Raw genomic sequence first — 27,810 nt, forward strand, 5'->3', positions numbered from 1 at the left:
ATGTGTCCTCCAAATTTGTTCCTGTAAGATTTCTTATTTAACAAAGAAAGATTCTGAATTTTTAGATGTAGGTAGAGAGAGGTTGGCTATTCTAAAGAATATTTATTATATATCACCTTTCTCCACTTTCAAAACAGGCTTACTAACTACAACTTGCTCTCTGGATTATGAAATTAAAACTGAGCACATTCTGACCCTTCTGGCGCTGGACGATGGGGTCCCAGCGCTGTCTTCGTCCCAGACTCTGACAATTACTGTTCTTGACGTAAACGATGAGACGCCCGTGTTCAAGCAGCCCCTATACCGAGCTTCAGTTAAAGAAAACCAAAGTCCAGGGGAGTTTGTCACAAGGGTTGAAGCTATGGACAGAGATTCAGGTAATTGAAAATATGGAAACTAAGTAATTAATGCTAAAAACAAAAATTGATGTAATTTAAACTAGTTATGCCCCAGAAAAATGAAACACTTGTGAGTCATTTCAAACTTCTCATACCTCTTTAAATGGCATTCATATAAAATTTATTCACGTGTAAAGATAATGCGTGCTCTTATATAGCATTTTCTCATATTGATCTTTGTCATTATTTATAGTAGAGTGATACACACCTAATTAGCATAGAATTTATTGATTTGATTGTGATAATAAGAAGTACAGACTAGGTATCACCTTTTTTTCAGACTCTACTAGATACATTGAATGCAGGAAGGCAAATGGTTAGTTCCTCTCTGTAGAGTGTAACATAACAGAAGAGACAGGATGCTGATGCCAGACTTCCTGAGTTTGAATTCTAGAACTGCCATTTACTTGAGCTGTGTAACCTTGACCAAGTTACTGATCCTCTCTGTTCTTCTGTTTGCTTATCTCTAAAACAGAGATAACAGTAATACCTGATTTATAGTTTCAAGTACCTGGTACAATAAATGGTCAATAGATGTGTTAACTTCTGTTTTTATTAGTATTACTACCATTAATGCCAACTGCTGTGTTGAGACAAATGACTTTGAAGTAAATAGTTACCCTGCTTAGAAATCTGTAAATTCCTAGAATTTCTTAGAATGACTTAGAATTACTTTTCAATGTCACTGACCTTTTTGGCATTTAAGTTTCAGTAACTTTAATAATATCCTGTTTTTATTTCAAACAAAATAATTATACAAATTACAGTGAAGTATTTTCCATTAACATCATATGCCAAATTTTCCCACCTGAATTAATATGAGTAGTTTAATAAGCCAGAGACTCACATTTGTGCATAGCAAGTGGCCTTATGTAATCAGTGTACTATTTTGTTCTTTATAAAAATAGTAATAGATGTTTCTATGGAGAAATACTATTAATAATAACATGTCCCTCCTGTCTCAAAGGGGTAAAAAATATATATTTCCTTGAATTTTTAATGTAAATTGTATACCATTCAGATGCATTGCCGTTTTGGAAAACATCACCTTTTAATGAAATACATGCATTCAGATGTGATGTTACAAAAACTTTCAAGGGCTAACCTAATCTCTCTTTTGACCAGAGCGGGGCAGTGTGATCAAACAGTTTTTCTTATTTTGCTCCGAGACACAGGACTGGAGTGTGCTAACAACTGCTTGTCCCAACCCTCCCTGCAGAATTTATTTAGCACATTTCTCACGGTATGGTTTTTAGGGTGATAGAGACAAGGGAGGATATACATAAGCCGTGTGTTTCACTGTGATTCTGGCTCAGTAAAGTTCTGTTAGTGTGTGCTCTCATAGAAGTCGAACAATGCGGGGCTCGGGGCACCATTGAAACCACTTCCCAGAGCTCACAGACAGACGTGCGCTGATCTTGTCGAGGGTGTGCGATTAGCAATCAGTAAAGTGTGTACAATGCTTCCTCCCCTTGACCTTACTTTTGCTTCTTAATTTTATTGTTTTGCAATCGACTTTACTGAAAGGATTACTTTTGCTTTAAATGTTTGAAGAGGGAGGAAAGAGTTTCTCTCAAATTGGCATATATCGACTAAAGATGATTACCATAAAAATTCTTTCTGATTTTTACTGTCAAGTTACTGAGTGTTAGTGTTATTTTCTTTGAGAACTAGTAGTCTGCAACCTGTTACTTGAATTGAATGTTCATTATTCCAGAGATTACGATTTGCTGGACAGAGAATTTGGATGTTAAATTATTGTTTTTCTGGCTTTGCACTTATGCGTGCTTTAAATACACATGTAACATCTTCCTGAGTGCCAGGTGCCTTCACATGTTTTGGAGACGATTTCAGTTTACTGGAAATCTTAGTGTTTTTAATGAGGCCAGAACTGTTAAGCGAGTAGTTATGTAAATGCATGTGAATTTGTGTGTATGCATGTGATTTTGAACATATTTCCCATTGGTCTTTTTTTTGGGGGGGGATGGCTTATTGGGTTAAAACCATGAAAAAGGATTATGCATGAGAATTAAATGATGTAGTCAATATTTTAACATACCGGCATCACATAGGAATTTATGAATGGTTTACTTTGTAGTGCATATTTAAAAAAATAATATATAGCATTACTTAAGACCAGAAAGCTTAACATATGTTTTCTAACATTCTACCATGTAGTTTTTAAAAACGTAAGCCTAAAGTGTTGGCCTTCAAAACCCAAGGGAATCTAAGCACCGAATGTTTATGATGTATGACTCACACCAGTTCTAACAGGAGTTTTTTCTTATATTAAAATGGGAAAACAACTACCAGGTTTTAACTAAGACATTAAAACTGCTACAGCATTTGGTGCCACCAACAAGAGCCCCATTGTTTGTGAGCAAGGGTCTTCCCCAGATGCCCCTCTCCGCTGCGGAGAGGACAGGGCGCCCCGCCAGGGAAGACAACTCACTGCGGGCTGATAGGTTTCCTTAAGAGTGGAAAAACGAATATAAAATAATTTAACAGCAGATTGCCATACAGAAGTGTGGAATTCTATAGTGAGATCCTTTTCTCTCTTCCATAAGAATGTGTCCTCCACCTGGGTTTATCTTGAATAAACTCCATATCAGTTTCTTGGAAAATGCCTCATGCTAGATGAACAACCACATCCAACGCCCTGCACTTGGGACAAGGGAGAAACCTTTCACTGTGAGAGCATTTCACCTCCTTCACGGAGCCAAAGGCACCATTCGCTGTCAAATGCATCTAGTTTTAGAAATGATAAAATGTGAAAAAAAAAAAGCTTTAGAATTAATGAAATAGTAAACAGAAAAAAAAGAGTAAGGACCACTCATGACCTCACTCACCCAGAGAGAATCACGGTAGAAATTGATATGCAGTCTTATTTCATTTAATCCACGGTACTGTAATTATATACTTGTTTACTTGTCTGCCTGTCCATTAGGCTGTGGACTTCTCATGGATCCAGGGCGTAGTTTATTCACTTTCATCCCAGGCCCCTTATGTACCACTCAGGATCTACGACTTAGGAGCTCAGCAAATATTTTTAACTGCGTGACCTGAGACCTTGAAGCATCTGTGAAATGTGCTCCTTCAAGTCGCCTTCACGCTTCAGAATTTGTTCATTTATTTATCCCTTCATTCAATCTGCCAGGCACAATACTGGTTTTGCTTCAGAAATGTCTGGGTTGCAGGGCATCGTACAGTTGAGGGATCACATGAAAAATGATCTCCCTAAAAAGCTTATCTGAAAAGAGCACTCTCTTGGCCAGAACTCTTTATTAATTCCCTATGGTTTCTACGGGAAAGTTCTATTGTCTTTTAGCTTTACAACCAGGCGTTTTTATGAAGTGACTCCAGTTTTCCTCCGCCCTCATCTCCTATCACTCTCCCGCCCTTTACTCCAGGGCAGGGTTCTACAAACTCTCCTCTGCGAAGGGGGAGAGAGTAAATGTTTTAGGCTTTTCAGGCCACACGGTCTCTGTTGTGGCAGCAAAACAGCAACAATAGATAATACATACAGAAATGGGTGTGGCCCTGTTTCAATAAAAATTTACAAAAGCAGGGGTGGGCTGGATTTGGCCAGCAAGCTATAGTTTTTGTTGACTGCTGGTCTAATGCATGTATCTATTTAACACATCTAAGTTACTTGCTACTTTCTGCTCATCAGATCCAATTATGATGCCGTCAAAGTAGTGGATCGATATGATACTCTACCGGATGCGAAGATGATCAGTATCTTTGCCAGTAGATGACAGCAGATAGCGGAAGGGTTTGCCCTACTGAAGTACTTGGTGGTTCTTGCCGGGTGAAAGCAAATCACTTCCATAGTTCTTACAAATTTTTGTAGAGTGTTGGTTTTAAAAAGGTATTCCCCATCATCTACAGTCTACAAAGAGACAACTACTAGAGGGTTTTTAAAGGATGCTTGTGTCCCTCTAAGCAATGTGTCTCTAAGGGTCCTTATGAAGGCAGAACCCCCTGAACTCAGGATATGTAATGGGGGGCATGGCAGACACAGTAAATCCATCGTAATATTCCCATTTCCTTAAGCTTTCAGTTCTTTGTGGTACAGAACAAGGGAAGATCAACCTCAATGATAGGCCAGTGTCAAATCCAGCCAATCGAAGAAACTGTCAAGAGACATAGCCATGCAAGCGAACACATTAAATTCATAACCTCTGGTAAGCACACCATATCAATAAATCCAGCCTAAGTCAAAGCTCTGTTTTATTTTCCTGGATTTCACATCCTTAGAAATGACTTCCACACATATTCCCCAAGTTTACTCCAATATAAGTTAGAGAACTTGATGTTCTTTTGAAACAATAAGCTGTCTCCAACTGAGTCAGATTCGTACATAACCACCTGCAATACGTTGAGATCTGACTGTAGCTATGGCTCTTCTGGTCAGTAAGCCTCCCCTTGCAAGAAGTTACCCCTTGTATCTGCCACTCAACTTGGGTGTGATCTCAGGGAGATGGATTTTAGGGCTCCCAGAGAAGATGCCTGGTGCTCTGACTATGGCTCAGCTGCGAGTTTAAAGCCTTAGCTTATCATTTTCTCTCTGAAAGTTCCTTGTACATTCAGAAAAAGCTATCTCATATCACATTCTTTTTTACTGTCATATGGCCCAAGTCAGCACCATTTGGTCCTCGAGGAATTTGAGTCCTTTAATAGTCACTTAATGCAATCCAACACGGGTGATAATTTAATTGATTGTGATATCATTGCAGCAAGTGATGAATTACTAGTATTCCATTTCCCATGGCCAAGGAACTCAGCAGTGCATTCAAGGCTTAAGACATAATCAAACCAGTCCCAGAGTTCCTGTCACTTGGGGCCCACTGCTGGTGCCATGTACTGTATCAGTCAGGTGCAGTCAGGAAAACTGATGTTCCTACACAGGTGTTGGAAGGCTGGGTAAGTGAAAGGGGAATCTTGAGGTAACCCAGGAAAAACACTGGAAAACAAGGAGAAGAGGCTGAGGTGGTCAGAACCTCAGAAGAAAATGAGAGTGAGAGCTTTGCAGAGCATGGCCCTGGGAGTACCAAAGACACTGGAGGCTGTGAGCAGTTGCTGTAGCCAGGTGAAAGGGCATCACAGCAAATGGGAGGAGGAAGCCCTGTCTCCTCTCCTTCTGACTCTGTCTCCCTGCAAGGACCCTTGGGTGCCCATGGTCTTTATTCCCCCTTACCCGTTAAATCCTGCTCATCATTAGGGTCTCGGCTTATACAAAAGGCAACTTGTACTTATGTGGTCATCCTTATCAGGTGGAATCATAACTGCCTGCTTACTTACCTGTATGCAGTGCTGTACTGGAAGCACTGTGAGGGCAGAGAAGTTGTCTTCTTGCTGTCAGTTATATTCTTAGCACCTGGCCTCGTACCTTGACACTTACCATCACCTTCTGTATATTTATTGAGTGAAATAATTAATGAACAAATTATGTACCTGTGATAAGTCTTCCCTGATCCACTTCCTCAGTGATTTAATATATTCTGCCACATTGTCTATAACTCATTGATTTAATTGTCTCCCCCACTGGAGGGTAACTCTGAGGGTCAAGATAATTACTTATTATTCAGTGGGACCTTTCCAGTGCCTGATACTCAGGAGATGTGCATTATATAAAGGGACACATGAATGCATGCATGTGTGCATGCGTGAATTAAACTTCCAAATAACTGGAGCTCAATGCAAACACACGGTGTCATCTGTGTAAGAGTGGACACTGAAGGCATTGGGTTGGGAGGAAGGGAGAATGAATTCCTTTTATCTCCTTTCCTCTCTTTTTCTCCCCCTCCCTCCCTTCCTTTCTCCCTTTTTTCCTTCCTTTCTGTCTTTTTTAACATCATTCAACAATATCTGAAGGTAAGAACTAAAATTGGCAAGTAGATTTTGTAACCAGAAGGTCATTGATGACTTCAGAAAGAATAGCTAGGTATGGCAGTGGTTTCAAGGTAGCTGTGGAGAATGGACAGTATTTTTAAAAGGCACTTACTTGGCTGTAAAGAAAAGGAAAAAAAATCTTGAGTCTTATAGCTAAAGAAGACTATAATTTTAGGGAACAAATTAATGAGAAAGATTAGAACTGACAGGAAAATTCCCAAGAAGGTATTTGAAGAATCACTTGACCATGAAGACAGAACATAGGACACAGAGCTGAGCACAGATGCAGGAAGTTGAGGGGATTCTTTTCCCAGCGCCTCCATTTTATCTGGGACATGGGTGGGGAGGGTCTGTGAGAGTGAGCCAGGAGGTGTTTGAGACACAAATAGGAGAGAGGTGACCAGGAAGATTTGGAAAGATGGCCAGGTGACAAGGACTTTCAGTGGCCTCAGTCCATGCTGTTGTGACGTTTCCTCCAGCTCTAGGTATCTGCTGGGTATTCAAGGAGGGCAGAGAGATGGCTGGAGTGATCCTGGGTCAGAGCTTTGCTGGTCCCCTTTTGCAAAAAGCCACAGGACCTGTGGAAATCTGCAAGGTGGCTAGAGCGAGAATTCAAGGGATGGGCCTGGACAGGACAACAAACGAATTGTAGAGGAAGGTTATCCCAGACTGGGAGAAATGGAGGTATCATAAGGCATCTTGAGGTCAAGAGCAGACGTACGTGTGTGCGCCCGTGTCTGTGCGCATGCCCGTCCTTCAGTGGGTGTGGTCGTACGTATACCGCACAGTAGGCTCAGGTCCAGCTTTCCAAATTGCTTAGCAAGGTCATGGAATTCGACTAAATAATCTCTATTTTATTTTGTTCTCTTAGTTTTCAAGTTTGGTGATGCTCTCTTCGTCCTGGTGGATTATAAGGGTGTGGAGGAAGAAGCAAGGAACTGAGTTCCAAAAAAGCCACAGTAAAATACTTTAAATTTATCTCACAGTATTTAAATTGTGGCAGGTGTGAAGCTTGGAGTGTGAAAATGTATGCATGCAAACTGTTGTTATAAAGAAAGACCTTATCGATCTTTAATAACACACCAGGAGGGTTGGCAGTGAGTGATTATTTTACAGATCAAAGCTATATCAAATAATAGAAACAATAAAATCAGAAAGTTTTTAAAAAGTCAGGGAAATTCTGGTTATAGTGGCAAAACACATCAGAGAACAATGGAAACAAAGGAAGAAGGGGAAATATAAAGAATTGAGTTTATGTTGAAACATTTAAAGATATTTTATAGTATGACCAGTGGGGGGGATTAAAAATATATAATATTTAGTATATAATATTGTGTGTAACATATAATAAGTGAGAAATTTATTTTAAAACTAAAAGGTCCAAAAATTAAAAGGTGCTGTTCTCCACATCAGCTCCATGTGGCAGAGGCACACCTGTTTGAGCTCCTTGGCGGATCAGCTCCTCACCTGATTTTGCTCACCAAATATTCAAGGAACACGTAAAGTAGATGTAAGATGGTACTGTTCCCATTTTCATAATGTAGGAAGAGACGGACAGGAGTAACAGCCTAGAATTTTCAGGAATTCTGTCCTGGCTAGAAGAGAGATGATGTGGTCATTAGGAGATGAAAGTAATCACCATACTATTAAAGGATCATTAATGTAATACTATGACCAGTGCTTAGTGATAGAATGAAATATTTTGGTAAGCTCTGGCCATATCATATCAAATATGTTGATCCTATCTTATTAGACTTTTAAAAATGTCATTCAAATGCCTGCAGATTATCTCAAATATCTTTTGTCTTTCAAGGGACATAGTAAGAAGATGTGTGTGTTTATTTTTGTATAAAATGGCATGATATTCCACTCCTTCCAGCTCTCGTTCCTATATTACATCCACTGGATCATAGTGAAATTTACCTTTTAAGACTGGCAAAATGGAGATGTGTTCATTGAATTTTTTTGTTGCTGTTGAGAACAAAGAACAACATTTCATCTTTTATTAAAGTGTAAAGTCATATATTCTAAGTATTATGTCTATGCTGAGATTCTTGTCAGTTAAGAAAAGAACATAGAAAAGTGATTGAAAGGAACTTGTGTAAAGTGCAACTAAGCTACAAGGACAGGGGATAAACCTGTTCCAGTTAGTGGGATGAAAGGTCTTCAAACCCCATGGGGAAATGGCCTGATTCTGTTCCCAGGGGAGAAATGAAACCACAAAAAATATGAGAACTATTTGCAAAGTATGTAATAATGCAGCACTTCTCACTCCAGAAGGAGAGTGAATATTAAGTAGAAAACAAAACAAAAAACATGCAGAGAAGCCACTCTCAGAGCTCACCGTCTGCATTGGGAAAAGAACAGAGCAGCAAAACTGAGCACAAGCTTGGAAATAGGAGGTCAATTCACAGAAACTGTCCTTTGCCCTGTAGCTTACAATTATGTCATGAAGCCGCAACCAGGGTGTTGGAAAGAGTAATTAAGAATATGTTGGAGAGTTGCACACTCATAAGAAAATTTTTATGGGAGGGAAAAAATCTTAAGCATTCACTGTGGGGAAGTCTCATAAGACTTTTGAAAAGCAAGCATTTTGGCTCATGAGAACTTTATTTGGCAAGAGCAGCCAAGAGAGTTGTTTTGTTTTGTTTTTTAACTTTAATTTGAAGGTTGTTTAAGCATCTTGCCTTTTTCATGTATCGCCTACTATGTTCTTAGGGAAAGGAATAGGAGGACAGAAGAATGGATTCTAGAGGGATAATTGCTAAAATTTTTCTTTATATTTTCCTTAAGGAATCAATTCCAAGCTTCAGTTTGAAATCATGCCAGGTGCATCATTTGGGTTGTTTGAGATAAATCCTGACACCGGCGAGGTGGTGACAACCACCACACTTGACAGAGAACTTCAAGAAGTCTTCACCCTCCGAGGTAAAGGGATCCCTGGGGTCAGCTGAACAGACAAACAAACAAGCACCAGCAGCGGGAAGTTTTACGGATCAGTAGGGCGTCTTTAAATAAAACATCATTGACCCAGTGCCACTGGGTTAGTCTGGCATGGTGCCGTTCGGTTAGGGCAGTGTATTTATTTCAGGTATGAATTAACAGTCCCAACCTGTGCCATTTTCCATCCCGTGTCAGTGCTTGTACGAGACGGGGGCGTCCCTTCCCTGTCTGGCACCACAACCGTTCTCTGTACTGTGGAAGATGAAAATGATCACGCCCCGAAGATCATTGTCCCCACCCACGACATTGAGGTTCTGGAAAACCAAGAGCCAGGGGTTGTCTACACTGTTTTGGCCTTTGACATGGATACTGGCAATAACGGAGCCATCAAGTATCATATAATCGGTAAGTATTTTCTTTATTAAAATCCCCCTCACGACACTGACTGAGTTGACACACTGTATGGTGATTGTTCTGTATTTGGAGTCTATCGCAGTGTTGGCAAAACACACACCCAGTTAGAACTGATTGGTGCGCTGGATTTCCTCTCTGCCTCCTTCCTACAGCCATCCAGAACCACTGCTCTCAACAACTCGTGTCAATTTCCCTATAGGACAATGCATTTTATTGCCCTAAATTATTTACCATTAGTGGATGTACAGGTGGAACCAATAGCTTTTTTTTTGTTTCTCTCTTATAATCATTTATTTTTATTATTTTGAGCAATTCAGACTTTTTTCAGGTCTTTCTAGTTGGACCTAGAACACACATGAATGGGCAAACGATTCCAAGGTCTGAATAGCAGTGGGATACTTCAGACCTACCACCATCCACCAAAGGTCAAGGTCTTTAGGAACTTCTTCCCCAAAGGATAGTCTTGTGACATGGCTCCCGTTGGATTGGAGACACGAGCATTTCTGACAGAATAACTTCCGCGTCAGCACGGTCAGCTTGAGCGAGCCACATCTTATTCATCTTAAAAAGAGAGATTGAAGAGTCTGATTTTTAGCACACATCAGAGAGTGCACAGGACGAAGGGAGCTAAGGAGAGAGCAGTGCTTCGGGACTGCTTCTGATGAAGAGGAGCTGCTTTGAGGTCTTGTAAACGAAGTTTTCGGACTGGCTTCCGGAAGCTGTCGCTTTCTGCATGTCATAAATGCTATAATCGAGCTCTGTTCTTTGTACCACCCATTTTACAGTTTTATTGCCTTTTCCCCTGATTATAAAATGATATATCATAGCTGTAGAATATATACATATATATAATTTATAAAAACCAAAAGTAATAACCAAAAATCTTATGCCTTGCAGAGGTAACTCAGTATTTTGAAAAACACTTTTCTGTGAACCTCAGTGAACTACAGACACCATTTTTATACATATCAGAGAATTTATGCGCACTAGTCTGTTGCCTCACTTTTTAAATGAATATACGGTGTAAATCTTTCATGTCAGTGAATATGTATTTCTAATGCTGTCTCTTATACATATGCATAAAATCATCTATTTCACTCATCCCTTTTGGTGGTCATTTAGATATTGAACAGTCTTACTATTATAAAAACTCTGTGTTGAACAATACTTATATTATTCCCTTATGATAAAGGCATATCATACTGCCATCCCAAAGAATAATACTCCCTCCAAGTAACTTATATCGATAAGTCCAATTCTTATTTCTTCCTTCCTCTTCCAATAGAATAGATATTTTCCTCTTCTGTAAACTCCACTTGTTTTCTAAAACTTCTCAAATTATCTGTGGTTTATATTTTTAAAATTTCCAATCTGTTGTGACTGATACTTTTTATAAAATACAATAAGTATGAGTCACTGGGGAGAAGAATCAAAGGCATGCAAAATGCAAACCCCAGTTTTTAAGAACTGTTATTGTATTATGCAGACATAAAGTCATTCTCTTGAGTTGCTATAAAATTTTCTAAATGCTCGCTCCCCATTTCTGCATTCACCTTGTCAAGGACCAATCACAAACACCGTCCAGACTGCACCTCTCTTCTTCCCTGGCATCAGGGATGTTCCTAATCTGTGCTCATGCCCCTCCCTTTCCTGCATTGCCAACGTTTCTCCTCCTACTGGCTTTTCCCACCACTGTTTACCAGTCCTTCCCATCTTGAAAAGCATCCCCCCTCAGAAGCATCCCTTCAGTCACTATCTCTTTCCTTCACATTCAAGCTTCTTAAAATCATCTGCACTCTAGATTCTTAAGGACGTGCATCCAGAAACTCTTGGAAAGCGTCATGTAACCCTGAGAGCACTCAGACATCACGAGAACTGGTCTAAACACTCTAATCTCTCCCCTGAGCCCATCATGAATTCTTCCTGCCTTACTCCTTCTTTTTCCTCCTTCATTTTTTTTTAAATGTGGCCACTTCCTCTCTGCACCTCTGATTTCAGAACCTCCTGTACCCTAATCAGGCTTTGATGCTGCTGCCCAGGACTCTTTCTAAAACAGAAATGTGATGCATGACACTTGCCTGTCTGCAATCCCTCAGGAGCTCCCTGTGGATTTTAAGATAAAGTATGAACTGTTCAGCAGTGTACACAGGGCACTTCATATTTGACCCTCTGCTTACCTCCCAAATCCACTGCAAACCCCGCTCCTACCCCCAACACTCTAATACCCAGGGGGCCCTGTGTTCACTAAAACATTCACAGCCATTAACTTCTCTTATTCCAGGGGCTTCACACATGCTCTTCCCTCTTCCCCTTGCTCTTCCTTCTCTCTGAAACATGGGGCCTTTCTCCCCCTCTACAACTCAGTTTTGATGTCACTCTTTCTAATAAGCACATCCTGCCCATCCTAACACAGGACTATGTGCCCTTCCGTTGGGGGTCCCTGTGGCCCGTATGTAGGATTTTAACACTGCACCTAAATGTCCAGGCACTGACCCCATTTCCTCCTCACTCTCAGCTCTTAGAGCCTGGGATCATGCCCTGCTCTCCTCATATCCCAGCATCCAGAACATACTTGGTATATGGTAAGTGTTCCTTAAATGTTTGCTAAGTGAATGCGTGTTGATCACCCACAGATGCCACAGCAATGTAGTTTGTCTGGTCATCCCTTTGTTTGGGTCAAGCTAACCATGCCTTATGAAGAAATACAAGTGCAAATTCCTTCTCCTCAGCCCCCAGCACTACCTGTGACTGTAGTGTTCTCTGAATGCCAGTCTACTTCATACCCATGAGCCTCTGGCAGACTCCGGTGTATTTCCACACTATCGGGAACAGTGCGCCTCATCAAAACATAGGGCCAGCAAGTTATTGAACCACATTCCTCCTGACTAATGTTCAGGGTGACTTTCAAATGTCTTTGAAAACTTTTTGTCCTATGTTCAGTTTTAACTTTTATTCCACTTAGTACCATGGATAATAATACAAGAAAGATGCTTTTGAAGGACGCAGAGACAAAACACTCTCCTTGCTTATGTTATGGAAGAAATAGACAAGTGTTCCACTATCTCTAACAGAAGTGGTTCATGATTCACGCACAAAGTGTGTGGAAATGTAGAAGAGAGCTTATTACTGTCACATAAGTGCCATGTAATCTGTAGTGAGTCATTTTTGGGAAAATTACTGCTATCAATCTGTTAATTCATGATTGATATATAAAAATAGACATTTCATCCTATTTCTTAACCCTGCCTACTATTGTTTTATTTTATACAAAATGTACATTTTAATCCTCTCAAAAGGAAAATATATGAATATAAATGCTATAGATGCACATGCCTGAAAATCATACTTCTACAAATCACTCAAAGCAGATGTTCTAATTATGGGTTGAATTAAGACAGATACTTAATTATATCATTTTGTTCATCCCTGATAACAGAAGCTTCATGAGGATAGGGGCTTTATCATTCATGTGCACCATTACAGCCTCAGTACTTACAAAAGCACTGGGATGAAGTAATCAGGAAATAAATATTTGTTGAATGGATCAATGAATATATATGTATACATTGCTGGCTAAGGGCAGCTACTTTTTTAATTCAAGTGAATTTTGAGTTTGTTTGTTTTTTTGATAGATGGAAATACCGATGAGTACTTTGCTATTAATGAAACATCAGGAGAACTCTCAACCACTCGCACTTTGGACCGGGAGCAAGTCAACAGTTTTGCCCTTGTCATCCTGTGCTCTGACCTGGGGGACCCACCGAGGAGCTCCATCGTGCAGGTGCAACTTAGGGTCTTGGATGACAATGACCACAGCCCTTCCTTTCCCGCACTTCATTACCAGTCCTCCGTGAGAGAAGACACTGAAGTGGGCACGGTGGTTCTTGTGCTCACCGCTGTGGACAAGGATGAAGGCCTGAATGGGCGAACTGTGTACTCTCTGGCAGATGAGGCTTCTGGTGCCTTCACCATTGATCCGGTGGCAGGCACTCTGAGAACGGGCCATACGCTTGACCGAGAAGCCAGATCTGAGTATACATTCAAGGCAGTGGCCAGAGACTGTGGCATCCAGGGCTCCAGGAGTACCGCAGTAATTATAAAAGTGTATGTCACTGATGTAAATGACAATGATCCGGTTTGGGAACAGAACCCCTTTGACGTTTTTCTTTCCCCTCAGTCACCCATAAACCAGACGACTGCCATTCTGAGAGCCAGTGACCCAGACTTGGGGCCCAATGGAACCGTCACTTTTAGTTTTGCAGAGACCCAGTCCGTGTTTTCTATTAACAAATACACAGGAGAGATTCAACTTCAGCAAAACCCATCTTCAGGATATTTTCCGATCTGGCTGCAGCTTAAAGTTATGGACCAAGGGGTCCCTGCTCGGACAACCACTGGTCTCTTGGTCATTCACATGGAAGGAACAGAGGTAAAGATGTCCTTCAGCCACCACCTGTATAAAGGGATTGTGACTGAAAATTGTGAGGCAGGTGAGTGTCCCTTTGAGGGTTTTTTTTATTTTGCAGTTACTTTGGCAAAATACTTAAAACTAAATATTGATTATACAATAAGAATGTTATTGTAAATTCATTTATAATTTTTTAATGTAGCTAATTCTTGGTATCCTAGTTTTCATCCAAAGTATATCAGAAAAATATACTCAAATATAGTAAAACACACAAGTGATCATTTTTCTTCATAACACTAATTGTTTTTCAATAATTTCCACACATCTTATGGGAAACATTAAAAAACCTACTAAACAGATCAATGTAAAATATCCTTCTACACACACACACACAAAAAGCTATGTAGATAGTTGTGAATTTTTAAAAAATCAATTTAGGTAATTAGGTCCAACTAGAGAACAGAGAATTGAATCTTCTGATTCTTCTGGCCCACTGGAGGGCACACAAAGGGACTCGAGGGTTTGGGGGAGGGGCTTGGTTTAAAGGTCTGATGCGTGTTGCGCGCTTGCCCATGCCAAGTTTTGGTTTTTGTTTGTCATTTTATCGTGATTCAGTTTCACGTGGTACCTCCATAAACCACTGTTTAGAAGGCAGCCTGCATTTTTCTGAAATAAAGTTTTTTCATTTTACAGTGAAAATATATTTTGCACATTATATACTGCTTCCTATATGAAAAAAGAACATTCAATTTAAGGTTGAATATTCAATTAGGGTTGTTCTCAATTGCAGATCATTCTACGTTCTTTTGAATTAAGCATTACTCAGAAGTCCTATTATGGATTCCAAACATAATTAAGAGTAAATTGTAGTTATCTTCATTACGTGAAATATTAGTGCCTTCAAAAATAAGTCAGAAATTTTCAATCTATATTTATTCTTATGTGTAATGGGACTTCCACCTAAGAGTTAAATGTTAAGAAATATGAGATTCTTCTTAGGGTTATATTTCTATTCCTCTTAAGAGACATAAATACCAACCTCATAGCAAAGCCTGATGGAAAGTAAAGTTAACATGTTCTCAATAATATAGCACAAAATATATTAATCAATCTTGAAATTAATCTGATAAAATCATACAATAAAGCCCAGCCTTCATCTGCAATGCAGATAATACACATTTCTCCCTAAATGTCTTTGACACTTGGTCTTTCAGTCTCTATTTAAATATTTTAGCAACTGAGAATTTAGGACAGTGGTTCTTGAACTTGAGTATAAAACCAGTGATCTATGACCCTCCTCTCCCGCTGCAGATTCTACTTCCTAGCTCTTGCACGTTCTGAGGAAGTCTGAGGTCCAGACCCCATTGTTTTTAACAAGCTCTGCAGGTGATTTGTTGCACGTCGAAGTTAGAAAGCCCCTTTATTTGGAAAGTTATTTATGTATTGAACCCAGATCTGCCTCTTTGTGTCTATCCATAAATCCTCGTTCTGCCCTCTGGAGCACTCCCCTGCTATACACAATCACTGTTCAGATGTTTTATCTTCTTCTTCAACACATTTTTTAGAGAATTAAGTGCCAGGTACTTTTTCATTGGGATGTATCAGTGAACTAAAATATATGCTGCTTATTCTTGTGAGACTTACATTCTTGCAGATATAGAGAGACAATAGCAATCAACATAATAAATAACTGAAGTATAATATATGTTGGATGGTGGTAAGAGCCATTGAACAAAGGAAAAGCAGAGCAAGTTTAGACGAAGAAGGGAGTGCTGGAGGGGTGACAAGTTGCGGATAAGATCGAACATCATTGACCAAGTGACACTTGGGCAAAGACTCAAAGAGAGGAGGTAGCCATTCCTATATCTGGAGCAGAGCATTTCAGAAAAGAAGAAAAGCTAGTGGGACCCTACTTGGTTTGTTCAGAGACAGCAAAGAGGACTGCGTGACTGAAGCAGAGTAAGTGAGGGGGAGAACGGGGGAAACAGCGGGATGAGAGGTCCTCCAAGAGGACGGGAGGACTTCGGGTTTTACTTGCAATAATTTTCTCTTCTCTAGTTCGTTCACATGTCCTTCACCTAAGAGGGTTTCCAGCCACTGCTAGTGAGCGTTCACACCCAGTATAAATCTTGAAAGCAATAGACATCAAATATGTTATTCCTCAAAAGAATCGGCATGGAAGCCCTCATTGTTACTACAGTTTTTTACTGTATGAAATTTCTAACTACACCTAAGGCATTTCCTAATTGCTAAGGAATCCTTTCTCAATTCTCCCAGGACCAATTTGCAAAATTAAACCTGAATAAAAGGCAATGTATAAGGCACCCCAAAGAAATGGTTTCAATATGAAGTTAAGTTAGAGATTAGTAAGCATGATAATATTTCTGGTCAAATTCAGAAATGACTTAATACTAACACCAACAAAAACTGCTGTGGAAGGGGAATTTGTCCTTTTTCAGTGTGCCCTCATTTGTGTCACAGGCTCACTCTGGTGCTGGCAGGAAATGACCCCGATTTTAGCCTGTTTCCCATCATTCCAGCAGCATCTCATCAAATCTGTACACCTTCCATCTACTGCCAAACGTCACAGTTGGGATTAATCAGCATGGGTAAGAGTAACCTGAGATGAAAAGTTAGGGTAGAGGATGGTGAAGACCAACTTACGTTCTTATCTATGAAGCTCGGCCTCCAGTTATGATTCCACTAGAAAAGCTAATGAATAAGTGGGTGGGAAGCCTTCGCCCTGCCATCCTCATCATTGTGTTGCCTTTGACCTCGAACCAGAGTTGTCCTTAGATCTCTTGTATTTGGAATTATTGGATAAGTTTGTTTTCAATAGAGCTTGACACTTTCTTCATTAAATCTTATATATAAGGAAGGCTAGAAATACTTCTGGCAGTATTTCTATATGGTATCCATAAATATCCAGGTAGTATACATTGCAGGACATCTAAAGCAGTAGGTTGGGACCTCACTTTGAAGACTAACTATGACATGTGTGAAGGACATGAAGTCCAAGTTGAGAGGTCAACCAAAAGCATCAGCATACAGCAGGGAGAAAAAGGGAGAGGGAAAGGATGTCAGTCAAGAAGGCTGTTGAATCTGATGGTACAACTAACTACGCCTAGATCCTAGGGCCCTGTGAAAAACAATGACAAGGTGCATAAAATATTGATTGACATTTTCAAGCTGGCCAAAGCTTTGTCTTGAAATGAATTCATTACAGACCACCAGATCATATCCTAGACATCAGAAGGTGATGTGTGTGTGTGTGTGTGTGTGAATTCCAATGGGTTTAAAAGAGTGTGAATCCATTGATCAGTGCTAGAATGACCTTGATATAAATTATTTAATATGATTTGATAGCTTCCAGAATGATTTCCCTACCAAATATGCCTGAAATTCTAATTTTATCTTCAAACAAAAAGTATATGCCTATTAGAAGCTTAAAATTTCTGTGGGTTACTCAAAATCCTATCAGAAGGCACCACTTGACATCCTCAGTGAATCATTTTTGTATTATCCTAAATTTTCACCATCCTAAACTGGTTTTAACACTTAGATGTGTTTTTTAAAAATATTTTACTTATTTATCTTTTTTTAGAGAGGGAAGGGAGGGAGATAGAGATAGAGAGAGAGAGAGAGAGAGAGACATCAATGTGTGGTTGCTGGGGGTTATGGCCTGCAACCCAGGAATGTACCCTGGCTGGGAATCGAACCTGGGACACTTTGGTTCCCAGCCCGTGCTCAATCCACTGAGCTACGCCAGCCAGGGCGCAGATGTTATTTTAAGAAAATAAAAAGTTAAAACTAATGACTCCAATTTATTTATATTTGTTTAACATTTTTTCTTAGAAAGCCCAGAAGTTTGAGTTTTTATTAACTTTTCATTCACCTATTAACAACATTAAACTTAAAACATCAATTGCTTAAAACAATATATAGTTCAGTAAAGAGTTTCCATTTTGAAAGCAACCTTTTGGTGAGTAAAATCCCTTTGAGAGCCAGTCATGAAATGTTCACTTAGTCATAGAAACAGTCCTTTTTGGGGGCACCAGCTGGGTATAAGAGAGGCTGCCTGTACAATGGTATGAGGGGACAAGCTGAAGTCTGAGTGGCTCCCCAATCTCTCCTCTTCCCACTGCCGCTTTTCAGCCCAGGGGAGAGGGAATCTAACTGCTCTGAATCTTTCTAAAGTGAACAATAAACCCCTAGGTTGTCCACGATGTTGCAATCCACTAAAACAGTTGAAATGAGCCTTCTAGAAGTCAGCTTTTATTCTGTTTTATGGCCAGTGTTTTGGTTGTCCTGAGGATGGTGAATCAGCAACCGTAGTCCCCAGTGCAGACACTTCACAACTTTGTGCGTTTCTTTGAATTACCATGAGGAGAAAATTGTAATAATGAATTGTATCAAAGTTAATGCCCGGATTAAAAGTTAATACTCAGATGTTAAGACTAAAGAGTTATAAAAGACTTGAAACAAAATTAAAACATGATGACCCCTGGAGGCATCCTAACTAGTAAAATATGTTTAATATTATATCATAAATAAATCAGGTCTTGATATTTTGGAGGAAATCTTCCGACTCTTTGGCAGTTGGTTCAGTAATGTCTGGCTCCTACGTCTGGAAAGGCTGGCCCAGGTATACAGAATATGGGAACTGTGACCCAGGGGTGTCCAACCCGTGGCCCGTGGGCCGCATGTGGCTCAGGGTGGCTGTGAATGCAGCCCGACACAAAGTCGTAAATTTACTTAAAACATTTTGAAATTTTTATGTGATGACATGTTGCAATGTATTTAATGTGTGGCCCAAAACAAGTCGTCTTCTTCCAGTGTGGCCCGGAGGTGCCAAAATGTTGGACACCCCTGCCTGAGTGTGACGGCACTTAGGACAGCCACTCCTGCTCCCGATGGAGATGATAAACACTCCCCAGAAACGCTGTAAGGGTTAAATGAGGTCATCCCAGGGTGGTAACCAATGCTTTTCTTCCTGTTTTGTTACCTTCCTTCTGTCCTAAATCTTTAATTAAATGCTATTAAGTTATCCAGGTACAAATCTTCACCAGAGCAGCCCATTATTACTAAACATTTATTTAACATCAATGAACTACTTGTAGTTTTGAAAACCCTGCGATTCCATTTGGTTCCATTTTGTCTCCAGACCAGATAAGAGTTATACTTTCCAAGGTGCCAGAGTTCCCATAACTATGGAAGTAGTGTCTCTGTGTCACCCACAACTTTGGAACAGAATTTTTATGGTAATGAAAGAAGGAAGGAAACATTATCTGTTATTCCTACTTCATTATTTAAGGCTGGTCTCATATTTGGAATGAAATTCATTGGAACGAGTTCCATCTAACTAGCCATTTACAAGGACACTGAATTTCATTGCCTTACCTGTGACTCTAAGATAGCTCTGAAGGAGACAGAAGGAGAACAGCAGGCTTTAGGCAAGGTCAAGTTCTCTCAGGAGACAAGCACCTCACAAGGCAGTTTTTATCTTTGTGAATTAACCCCAGTCCCACATCTGGACTTCAGCCCTGTTGGCTCAAGACCTCATTGTATTAACAAGACAGGGAGTTCTTTCCCCAGGCCCGGGACTTACTACCAATATGAAGGAGACATACAGAAGTCAGAACTCAATTGCTTTTATTCCTATGAAGAAAAATGACAGCAGCCATGTCAGGATGACCAGCTCTCTCTTCTTTAAGAAAAAAGATTCAAGAATCCAAACTGTAGTCAGAAAGTTGCTTGCTAATTCCGACAGTTCCAGCAGGCTGTGATTTGTGTATTAAACGTCATCGACCTGTGTTACTCAGAAAGGGCTCACAACGTGCTCCCTAGTGAGATTTTGTAATTTAGCCACAGCCATCTGAACTTGCATGGTTCATCAATTTCCTTCTGATTCATACATTTTTTTCTGTAAGTGTCTTAACACCGTAGTCAAGGCTTCTGCCCAGGGAGTGATTGTTTCTTTATGGTGATTCTGCATGACTCTTTTCTGAGCCATTATGTATTCTTTGTAGTATAATAAGATTAATATATTTTAAAGACTTCATTTTTCCAGAGAAGTTCAGGTTCACAACAAAGTTGAGAGAAAGATACAGGGATTTCCTATATATCCCCCGTTATCAACACCTTGCACAAGAGTGGTACATTTGTTAGAACGGATGAACCTATACTGACACGTCACCATCACCCAAAGTCCATAGTTTACGTTAGGTTTCACCCTTGGTTTTGGACAAATGTATCATGACAGGGATCCATCACTGTGATATCACACAGAGTGCTTTCACTGCCCTGAAAATCCTCAATGCTCTGCCTGTTCATCCTTCTACCACCTCTGCTCCAGACCCTGGAAACCGCTGATCTTTTTGTGCTGTCTCCATAGTTGTGCCTTTTCCAGCACGTCAGATAGTGGAATTCGTACTGTATGCAATTTTTTCCAATGGGCTTCTTTCACTTCATAATATGCATTTAAGGTTCCTCTATGTCTTTCACAGCTTGATAGCACTGAATAATGTTTCACTGTCTGGATATAGCACAGTTTATTTATCCATTCCTCTCCTGAAGGACATCTTGGCTACTTCTAAGTTTGGGCAATTATGAATAGAGCTACTATAAAAAAATCACTACTATGAAACATATCCACATACAGGTTTTTGTGTAGACGTAAGTTTTCAACTCCTTTGGGTAAATTCCAAAGAGAATGATTGCTGGCTCTTATGGTAAGAGTATGTTTAGTTTTCTGAAGGAACTGCCAAACTGTCTTCCAAAGTGGCTGTGCCACTTTGCATTCCTGCCAGAGTGAAGGACAGCTCTTCCCGTTCTACACCCTTGTCAGAACTTGTGCTGTCAGTGTCCTGGATGTTGGCCATTCCAATAAGTGTGTGTTTAATAGTATTTCATTGTTATTTTAATTTACATTCCCCTGATAACATATGACATGGAGGATCTTTTCATATGCCTATTTGCCTTCTGTCTATCTTCTTTGATGAGGTGTCCTTTTAGGTCTTTGCCCGTTTTTAAATTAGTGTGTTTTCTTATTGAATTTTAAGAGTTCTTTTTATATTTTAGATAATAGTCCTTTATCTTTTCCAACTATTCTCTGACAGTCTGGGGCTTGTCTTCTCACCCTCTTGACATTGTCTTTCTCAGAGCAAAAGTTTTAAAGTTTAATGAAATAGAGCTTATCGATTGTTTTTGTCATGGATTGTGCCTTTCATGTCATAGCTAAAAAAATTGTCACCAAACCCAAGGTTATCTAGGTTTTCCCCTATGTTATCTTATAGGCGTTTTGTAGTGTTTTGTTTTGCATTTAGCCCTATGATCCATTTTGAGTTAATTTTTGTGAAGGGTGTAAAGTCAGTATCTAGATTCATTCTTTTTTTTTTTTTGGTTGCAAATACTCAGATTTTCTAGCACCATTTGTGGAAAAGACCCTCTTTGCCTCCTTGTATTGCCTTTGCTCTTTTGTCAAAGACCAGTTGACTCTTTATGTGGGTCTGTTTATGGGCTCCCTTCAGTTCCAGCGATCTATTTGTCTGTTCTTTCACCAACTGCACTGTCCTGATGACTGTAGCTGTACAGTAAGTCTTAAAGTTGTATAGTGCCAGCCTTCCAACTTTGTTCTCCTCCTTATGGTTTGTATTTTTTATCTATATTTCCACCCTTTTCTTTTTTTTTCCACCCTTTTCTCTATTGTCTCTAGATAAGGCCTTCCATCTGTTCTGCAAAGGCATCTGCTTGTTTTGTATAGCATCAGGATAATTACATCAAAAAGGTAAAGAAGAAATGTTGTGCCTTTGGCAAACAAAACAGGTGTTCCTACTACAAACTAAGAAGGTTCATAAGGAAGTCTGCCCCATGGAAAGAAAGAAAAACCCATCTCTTCTAGTTGCTGGGGAGTGTGGGTAGGACAAGGGAGAAAAGGGGTAGGAAACAAGTAGTCAGCAGGCGCATACCATCCCCTCCCCTTCCTGGAGCTGTAGTCCTGGAGGCAGCCACTGAGATAGACCAAAGGAAAAGCTAACAGCAGAGGATGCCTTACAACTTGGGGAGGACACGGCTTCTTACGCTATTAGAGGACAAGTGACAGCAGAGTAAAATGGGTAAATGTTTAGGTAAAGAGAAGGCACAAGTGAGTGCCCCATCCCTGTTTGGCTCTCACAAGTCCCAGAAGATGTCCGTTGGTCCCAGCATTTCCACTGTGGACACAGATGAACACAGAGGATAGGCCAGCCAGCCTGCTGGGGGGACCGCTGTTGCAATAGATGAGAGGAGCCCATCCCAACTCTGTGCAGTGGACAGCCTGAATGCAGGGTTGGATGACCCGGCAGGGGGTCTGCAGTCTCAAGAACAGCAGCGGTGGGGCCGGGTGAGCAGGGCAGAGTTCTGAGCCTGAACACGACATGACTGAGCAGACTCCTTCCCTAGAGACGAATCTGAGAGCCAGTAGACAGCACACAAAAGTCCCCTCTCATCACTGCAAGTCCCCACCCACCACCCACCACCCACCCATGTCATCTTACAGAGGAGCAGCACAAGAGGAAGAGAATCTCGAAGACTAAACATGTTCCCAAAAAACACTAAATCATCTAAAAGTGCTGTTTAAGAGGAAGAGACTGGCATGACCTTAAATAGTATGTTTAAGATGGTCGGTTTTTTGACTATTGTTTTTCAGGGTGGAGTTCATAAGAAATATTAGATCAATCATGAAAAATTTTTTAAAAACTCTTTGCACATCTTAAATTGTTCTGTGCAAAACTGTGCCTCTGCTTCCTTCATTTTTAACTCTTAAAGACACTCATATCTCTGTTCTTGAGATGTCCCTCATTTTTCTATCCTTCCCTTTCACACTTCCTATTAATGTTGACTGTATACTCAATACTGCACACTCAGTATTCAATTTTTGAAAGATATAGGAAACAAGTGGTCTGTCTTATAAAAGACCTCAGACATCTATTTCATCTCTTCTCTAACAAGACAGTTACGATGAATTAAATAAGCACTTACTAATCTCTAAGGCATTTGCCAACACGATCATCAATGGTTATAAATGTAAGAGGGGAGATGAACATGCAGCCAGAAAGAGCTGGGAGAAGCTCCCTGCTGTGGATGGCAGAGGCAGAAAGAGCTCACTCCTACTAGGTGTTCACCAAACGTTTGTTGAACTCATTTCACCATTTAACCATTATACTTTGAAAACAACAAAAACGATATGCCCAAACGAGAATACAACCTGGCACAAAAATGGTGGGGCAGGTACTGAGTTACAGGCAGGGCAAACAGTTCATGCAGAGGTGTGAGTTTACCATCCTGCAGAGTAAGCCCTCTGGAACAGGTGGACAGAAGTGCTCATGAGCTTTCCAGTGGCAAGATGGAACAGAGAGACCCTGATGGCCTTTACATTAGCAAAAAGGGGACCAAACAAATTTTATTTTGTAGAAGACTACTTTGGAGACCTTGTGAAAGGTGGTCGAAGGGGAGCAAGACGAGTGTGGAGGGGCCCGTGGTAATGCACGTGGTAAGTGACCAGGGCCCAGATAAAGCCCTGGCAGTGGGCCAAGACAGGTGGAGTCAGTTGTCATTAATGTGGTGTCTCTATCAGGGATGAGTTCTAAGACTTTTTTCTAGTCACCCATCTTGCCGATGTCACTCTTTTGCCAACTTTTCTTCTTAAATGATTGAACTAAGTTTAGCACTTCAGCGGCTGGACATTTAAGAGATAACAGATCATTTAAAATCATCCAAATGTTTGAAAATCTGTTTCTCTCAAGTCAATCATCAATTTTTTAAAATGTTTGCATTGCTTAGAAATACCAAAAATAAAACTCTAGCATTATTTACTCATGGACAACTCATAATAAAATGTTTTCATAATATTTTACCTAAATGTTTCCATATCTATGATTTCTTTATCACAGAATATTAATATTTAGAGAATTCTGCTTTTTAAAATAGATTCTTTTTTAAAAAAAGGTTTTATTTATTTTTTAGAGAGGGAAGGGAGGGAGGTAGAGAGAGAGAGAGAAACATCAATGTGCAGTTGCTGGGGGTCATGGCCTGCAACCCAGGCATGTACCCTGACTGGGAATTGAACCTGCGACCCTTTGGTTCGCAGCCTGCGCTCAATCCACTGAGCTACGCCGGCCAAGGCTGAGAATTCTGCTTTTTAAAAATTATTTTATTGTTGTCCAATTACAATTGTCTGCGTTAACCACCCACTACTTTCCCCAACCCCAGCCATCCCCACCTCCCTCCCCTGATCCCACCTCCCATTGGTTTTGTCCATGTGTCCTTTATAGTGGTTCCTGAAAACCCTTCCCCCTTTCCTCCCCTCTGGCTACTGTCAGATTGTTCTTAATTTCAGTGTCTCTGGTTATACTTCTGCTTTTAAGTGAATAGTTTACTGCTGCTATAGGTGGCATTAGTTTTTAAAGTATGTTTTTGTGAAGAAGGAAAAAACCCCAAGGACATTACATATATCATACTTTTTGATGCAATGTTAGACATGAAGTAAAATTCTTAAAAACCTGAAAGTATAAAAAATAAATTCTTCTTTATGTTTTACTTACATTATAGGAATTGCAGGTGCAGTGTTGGTGTTATATTTTACCATTTCTACCTTGGTGTGAATTGAGAAGTAATTGTAAGTTTCCTCTTGGTGCCCAAAGACAAACTTTTATTTAAAGTGTGCATAGTAAGCCAAGATCTAGACGGATTCAAGGCCCTTTACTTCCTTCCTGTTGGTCAGCCTGCCTCAAATTTAAACTTTATCAGACAAGGAAAGTATATAAATATTTGTAGCTCTTTGCTGACTTTGGCATCTATTTTGAAGTATTTTCATTGAATGAAACTGGTTTTGCACTACAATTTCATTGATATTATGAACATTTTATGTGCCAAAAAACTAGGCTGGTTCCTTTTACGGAAGTGGCTATATGTGGTTCTTATTTGCAGTTCTGTTCCTCTACATGTGAGTGATCTCCATGTTTTCTGTCATAACTGGGCTTGTAATAAGAATCCTAACCCCTGAAAAAAGGCCATCAGCAAGATTGTACATCTTGCCTGCATAGCTACTTTTCTTCTTTCTGCCATTCTTTTTTTAATTTTATTTTAATTGTTGTTCAAGTACAGTTTTCTGTCCTTTACTCCCATCCCAGCTTACCTACCCATCCCTCCCCACCTCCCTCCCATTTCCACAACCCCAGTTTTTGTCCATGTGTCCTTTATACTTGTTCCTGTATACCCTTCCCCTTTTCCCCTGAAATTCCCCAGAAATTTCCCCTGAAATTGCCTCCCCTCTCCCCTCTGGTCACTGTCAGCCTTTTCTTAAGAATATGTGACAAGCCACTTGAAATACAATTCCCTGCGTTTAAAACACAAATTGCGTCAGGAAGCACCACACTGGGCTCAGCACTGACGACAAAACACGGCGCCCTGCTGTGAAGGCACGTTCCCACCCAAAACGTAAGACATTTTGGTATTCACAATACGTCTTCTGAAATGTAAGAAAATAAGGCTCAGATGATAATGAACGTGTGTGGTAACTGGATTCCACCATGATTGGTTCAAAGACTTTGTCACTAAATGATTTCATAACTGCCTTCAAAAGAGCAACGCTTTGGAAACCCAATAAACGATGTATAAGCTCTGTCACAGTTTATGTTAAGCATCATGTTTTTAAAGAGAATAGGAAATCACGTTTTGGCGTTCCATTCCTTCCCCACAGCAAATTCAGTTTATGCCATTTTCACCGAACTTCAGTTCTGCAGATCATCTCACATCCTTGTTTCCTTTAGTATCCATAGCACTCACTGCGTGTTTCTTTGGGCATTAAGTATTGAAAAGGCTCCTGGGGAAAATATTGTCCATTCTAGCTTATCCTTCCTCTCCTCTTTTCAATGAAACACTTTGAGTATCTAGAAAAAAAAGACAGACCCATTTAGCTTAGTTTAGAGATCGCTGTTACCACGACCCCCAGCAGGAGGGGTTTCGAGCCTGTTCCCCGGGGCCTGCACAGTAAGACTCGGTGAGGATGCCCAGCAGCGGTCTCCCACAGGTGCTGTTTTTTAACCACTGCAGTTCCCATGACCAGATGGGATATCATAGCATTGAGTGATTTAGAAAGATGCTGCTGCTTTAGAAGGGACGTGTGGACAGAGAAGCATCTTTCTAATCTCTCAGGCTAGGATACTTTAGTGACCACCTGCCCGCCTTGAGTCTTCTCTTTTTTCTCTAATACCTCCCTTTCCCCACACTTACTAAACATTTACTGTGTACAAAGGAACAAACTTTTGATACATGGAACAGCATGCTTGATTCCCAAAGTAGGCTGAACAAAAGGAGACAGCCACTGTTTATTCACAAAACTCACCTAGAGTTACAGAGTGCAGATCAGGAATGACCTGGGGCCCAAGTGGAGAAAACTGACTCTAAAAGAGCATGAGGGAACTTTTGGAGTGGTGGGCATTTTCCAACCTTGATCTTGATGTGGTGACCGAGGTATGCAGAGTTGTCAAATCTCATAGAACTGTTACTTAAAATGTGTGTATGTTGTATATAAAGCTTAATTTAATAAAGCTTATTAAATTAAAAATATTTTTAAAAGCAGGACAGGTAGTCATAGGAGGGAGACAAAGGGGCAAGCAGGGCAGGAAGCAAAGCAAAGGTGAGCAGCGAAGGGCAGGGGCCATTACAAATGAAGACACCGAAGTGCTGACTCGGGGCCCAGACGGATTCTCGGCGACCCTTCCTGGGAAGCGCCAGTTCTGATCACACCAGCCACCACCAGTACTTGCTGTTGCTTTTTCCATGCTGGTAACCAGTCTGTTCCCTAGAACCTGAAATGATTACCTTCTTTCCTTGTAATTCCAATGCCTCACTCAATTTTTTTTCCTTCAAGTTCTCTCAACTACTCCTGCAGTAGTACCGTGACAGTCCTTGAATGAACTGATTTAATGCAATTAATAACCCAATTACCCTCTACTTGAGTTGCTTTTACCTGCAACCATACTGGACACTGGGTGAGGGAAGATTTCTAATATTTGTACTTCTATTACCCCCTTCCCCACATTCTACTTACGGCTCAAGGAAGTGTGTCAAAATATGTCTTTACTCTCTCCGGTTCTTTTCATTTCTTCTCCCGCAATCATAGTTTATTGTCTCTTGCTTGGACTATTGCAGTGTTACCTTAATTGGTCTCTCTGCTCTATTCTTATGCCACTTTGTTCTCTACATAGCATTCAGAATGATATCTTTTAAAAGTAAATGCTGCCCTGGCTGATGTGGCTCAGTGGATTGAGCACTGGCCTGCAAAATGAAAGGCCGCTGGTTCAGTTCCCAGTCATGGCACATGCCTGGGTTGTGGGCCAGGCTCCCAGTAGGGGGCGTGTGGGAGGCAACTGATCAATGTATCTCTCACACACTGATGTTTCTCTCCCTCTCCTTCTCCCTCCTTTCCTCTCTTTCTAAAAGTAAATTAAAACATCCTTTAAAAATAAAAAGTAAATCCTATTCTTTTACTTCATTCCTTGCTCCCGTGACTTCCCACTGCACTTAGAATAAAATGCAATCCCTGACTAACTAGAGACCACCTTTACCTTCCACCTCTTCCATTACTCCTATTCATTGTGTTTCGGCAAACCACACCCTTTCCCAGCCCAGGGTTTTAGCAGTTGCCATTCTTCTCCTAGAATCCTTTTCTTCCCATTCTTTTGTCGGCTTCTGATGCTTCAAGGGTCAACT

The 27,810-nt window shown here is 40.4% G+C and overlaps 1 protein-coding gene across 1 annotated transcript in view; it reads left to right on the forward strand.

The window, feature by feature from the left end:
• DCHS2 (dachsous cadherin-related 2) overlaps nucleotides 1-27,810 on the forward strand; it is a 183,063-nt gene that overhangs the window by 126,208 nt on the left and 29,045 nt on the right. The window contains exons 10-13 of the mRNA XM_045831515.1: nucleotides 138-377; nucleotides 9,087-9,221; nucleotides 9,432-9,641; nucleotides 13,283-14,140. Of these exons, the coding sequence (XP_045687471.1) occupies nucleotides 138-377; nucleotides 9,087-9,221; nucleotides 9,432-9,641; nucleotides 13,283-14,140 (1,443 nt within the window). The remainder of the gene's footprint in view (nucleotides 1-137; nucleotides 378-9,086; nucleotides 9,222-9,431; nucleotides 9,642-13,282; nucleotides 14,141-27,810) is intronic.

This window comes from Phyllostomus hastatus, unplaced genomic scaffold (genome assembly GCF_019186645.2).
Source record: "Phyllostomus hastatus isolate PE091 unplaced genomic scaffold, TTU_PhHast_1.1 phas_contig_159, whole genome shotgun sequence".
Classification (NCBI taxonomy): domain Eukaryota; kingdom Metazoa; phylum Chordata; class Mammalia; order Chiroptera; family Phyllostomidae; genus Phyllostomus; species Phyllostomus hastatus.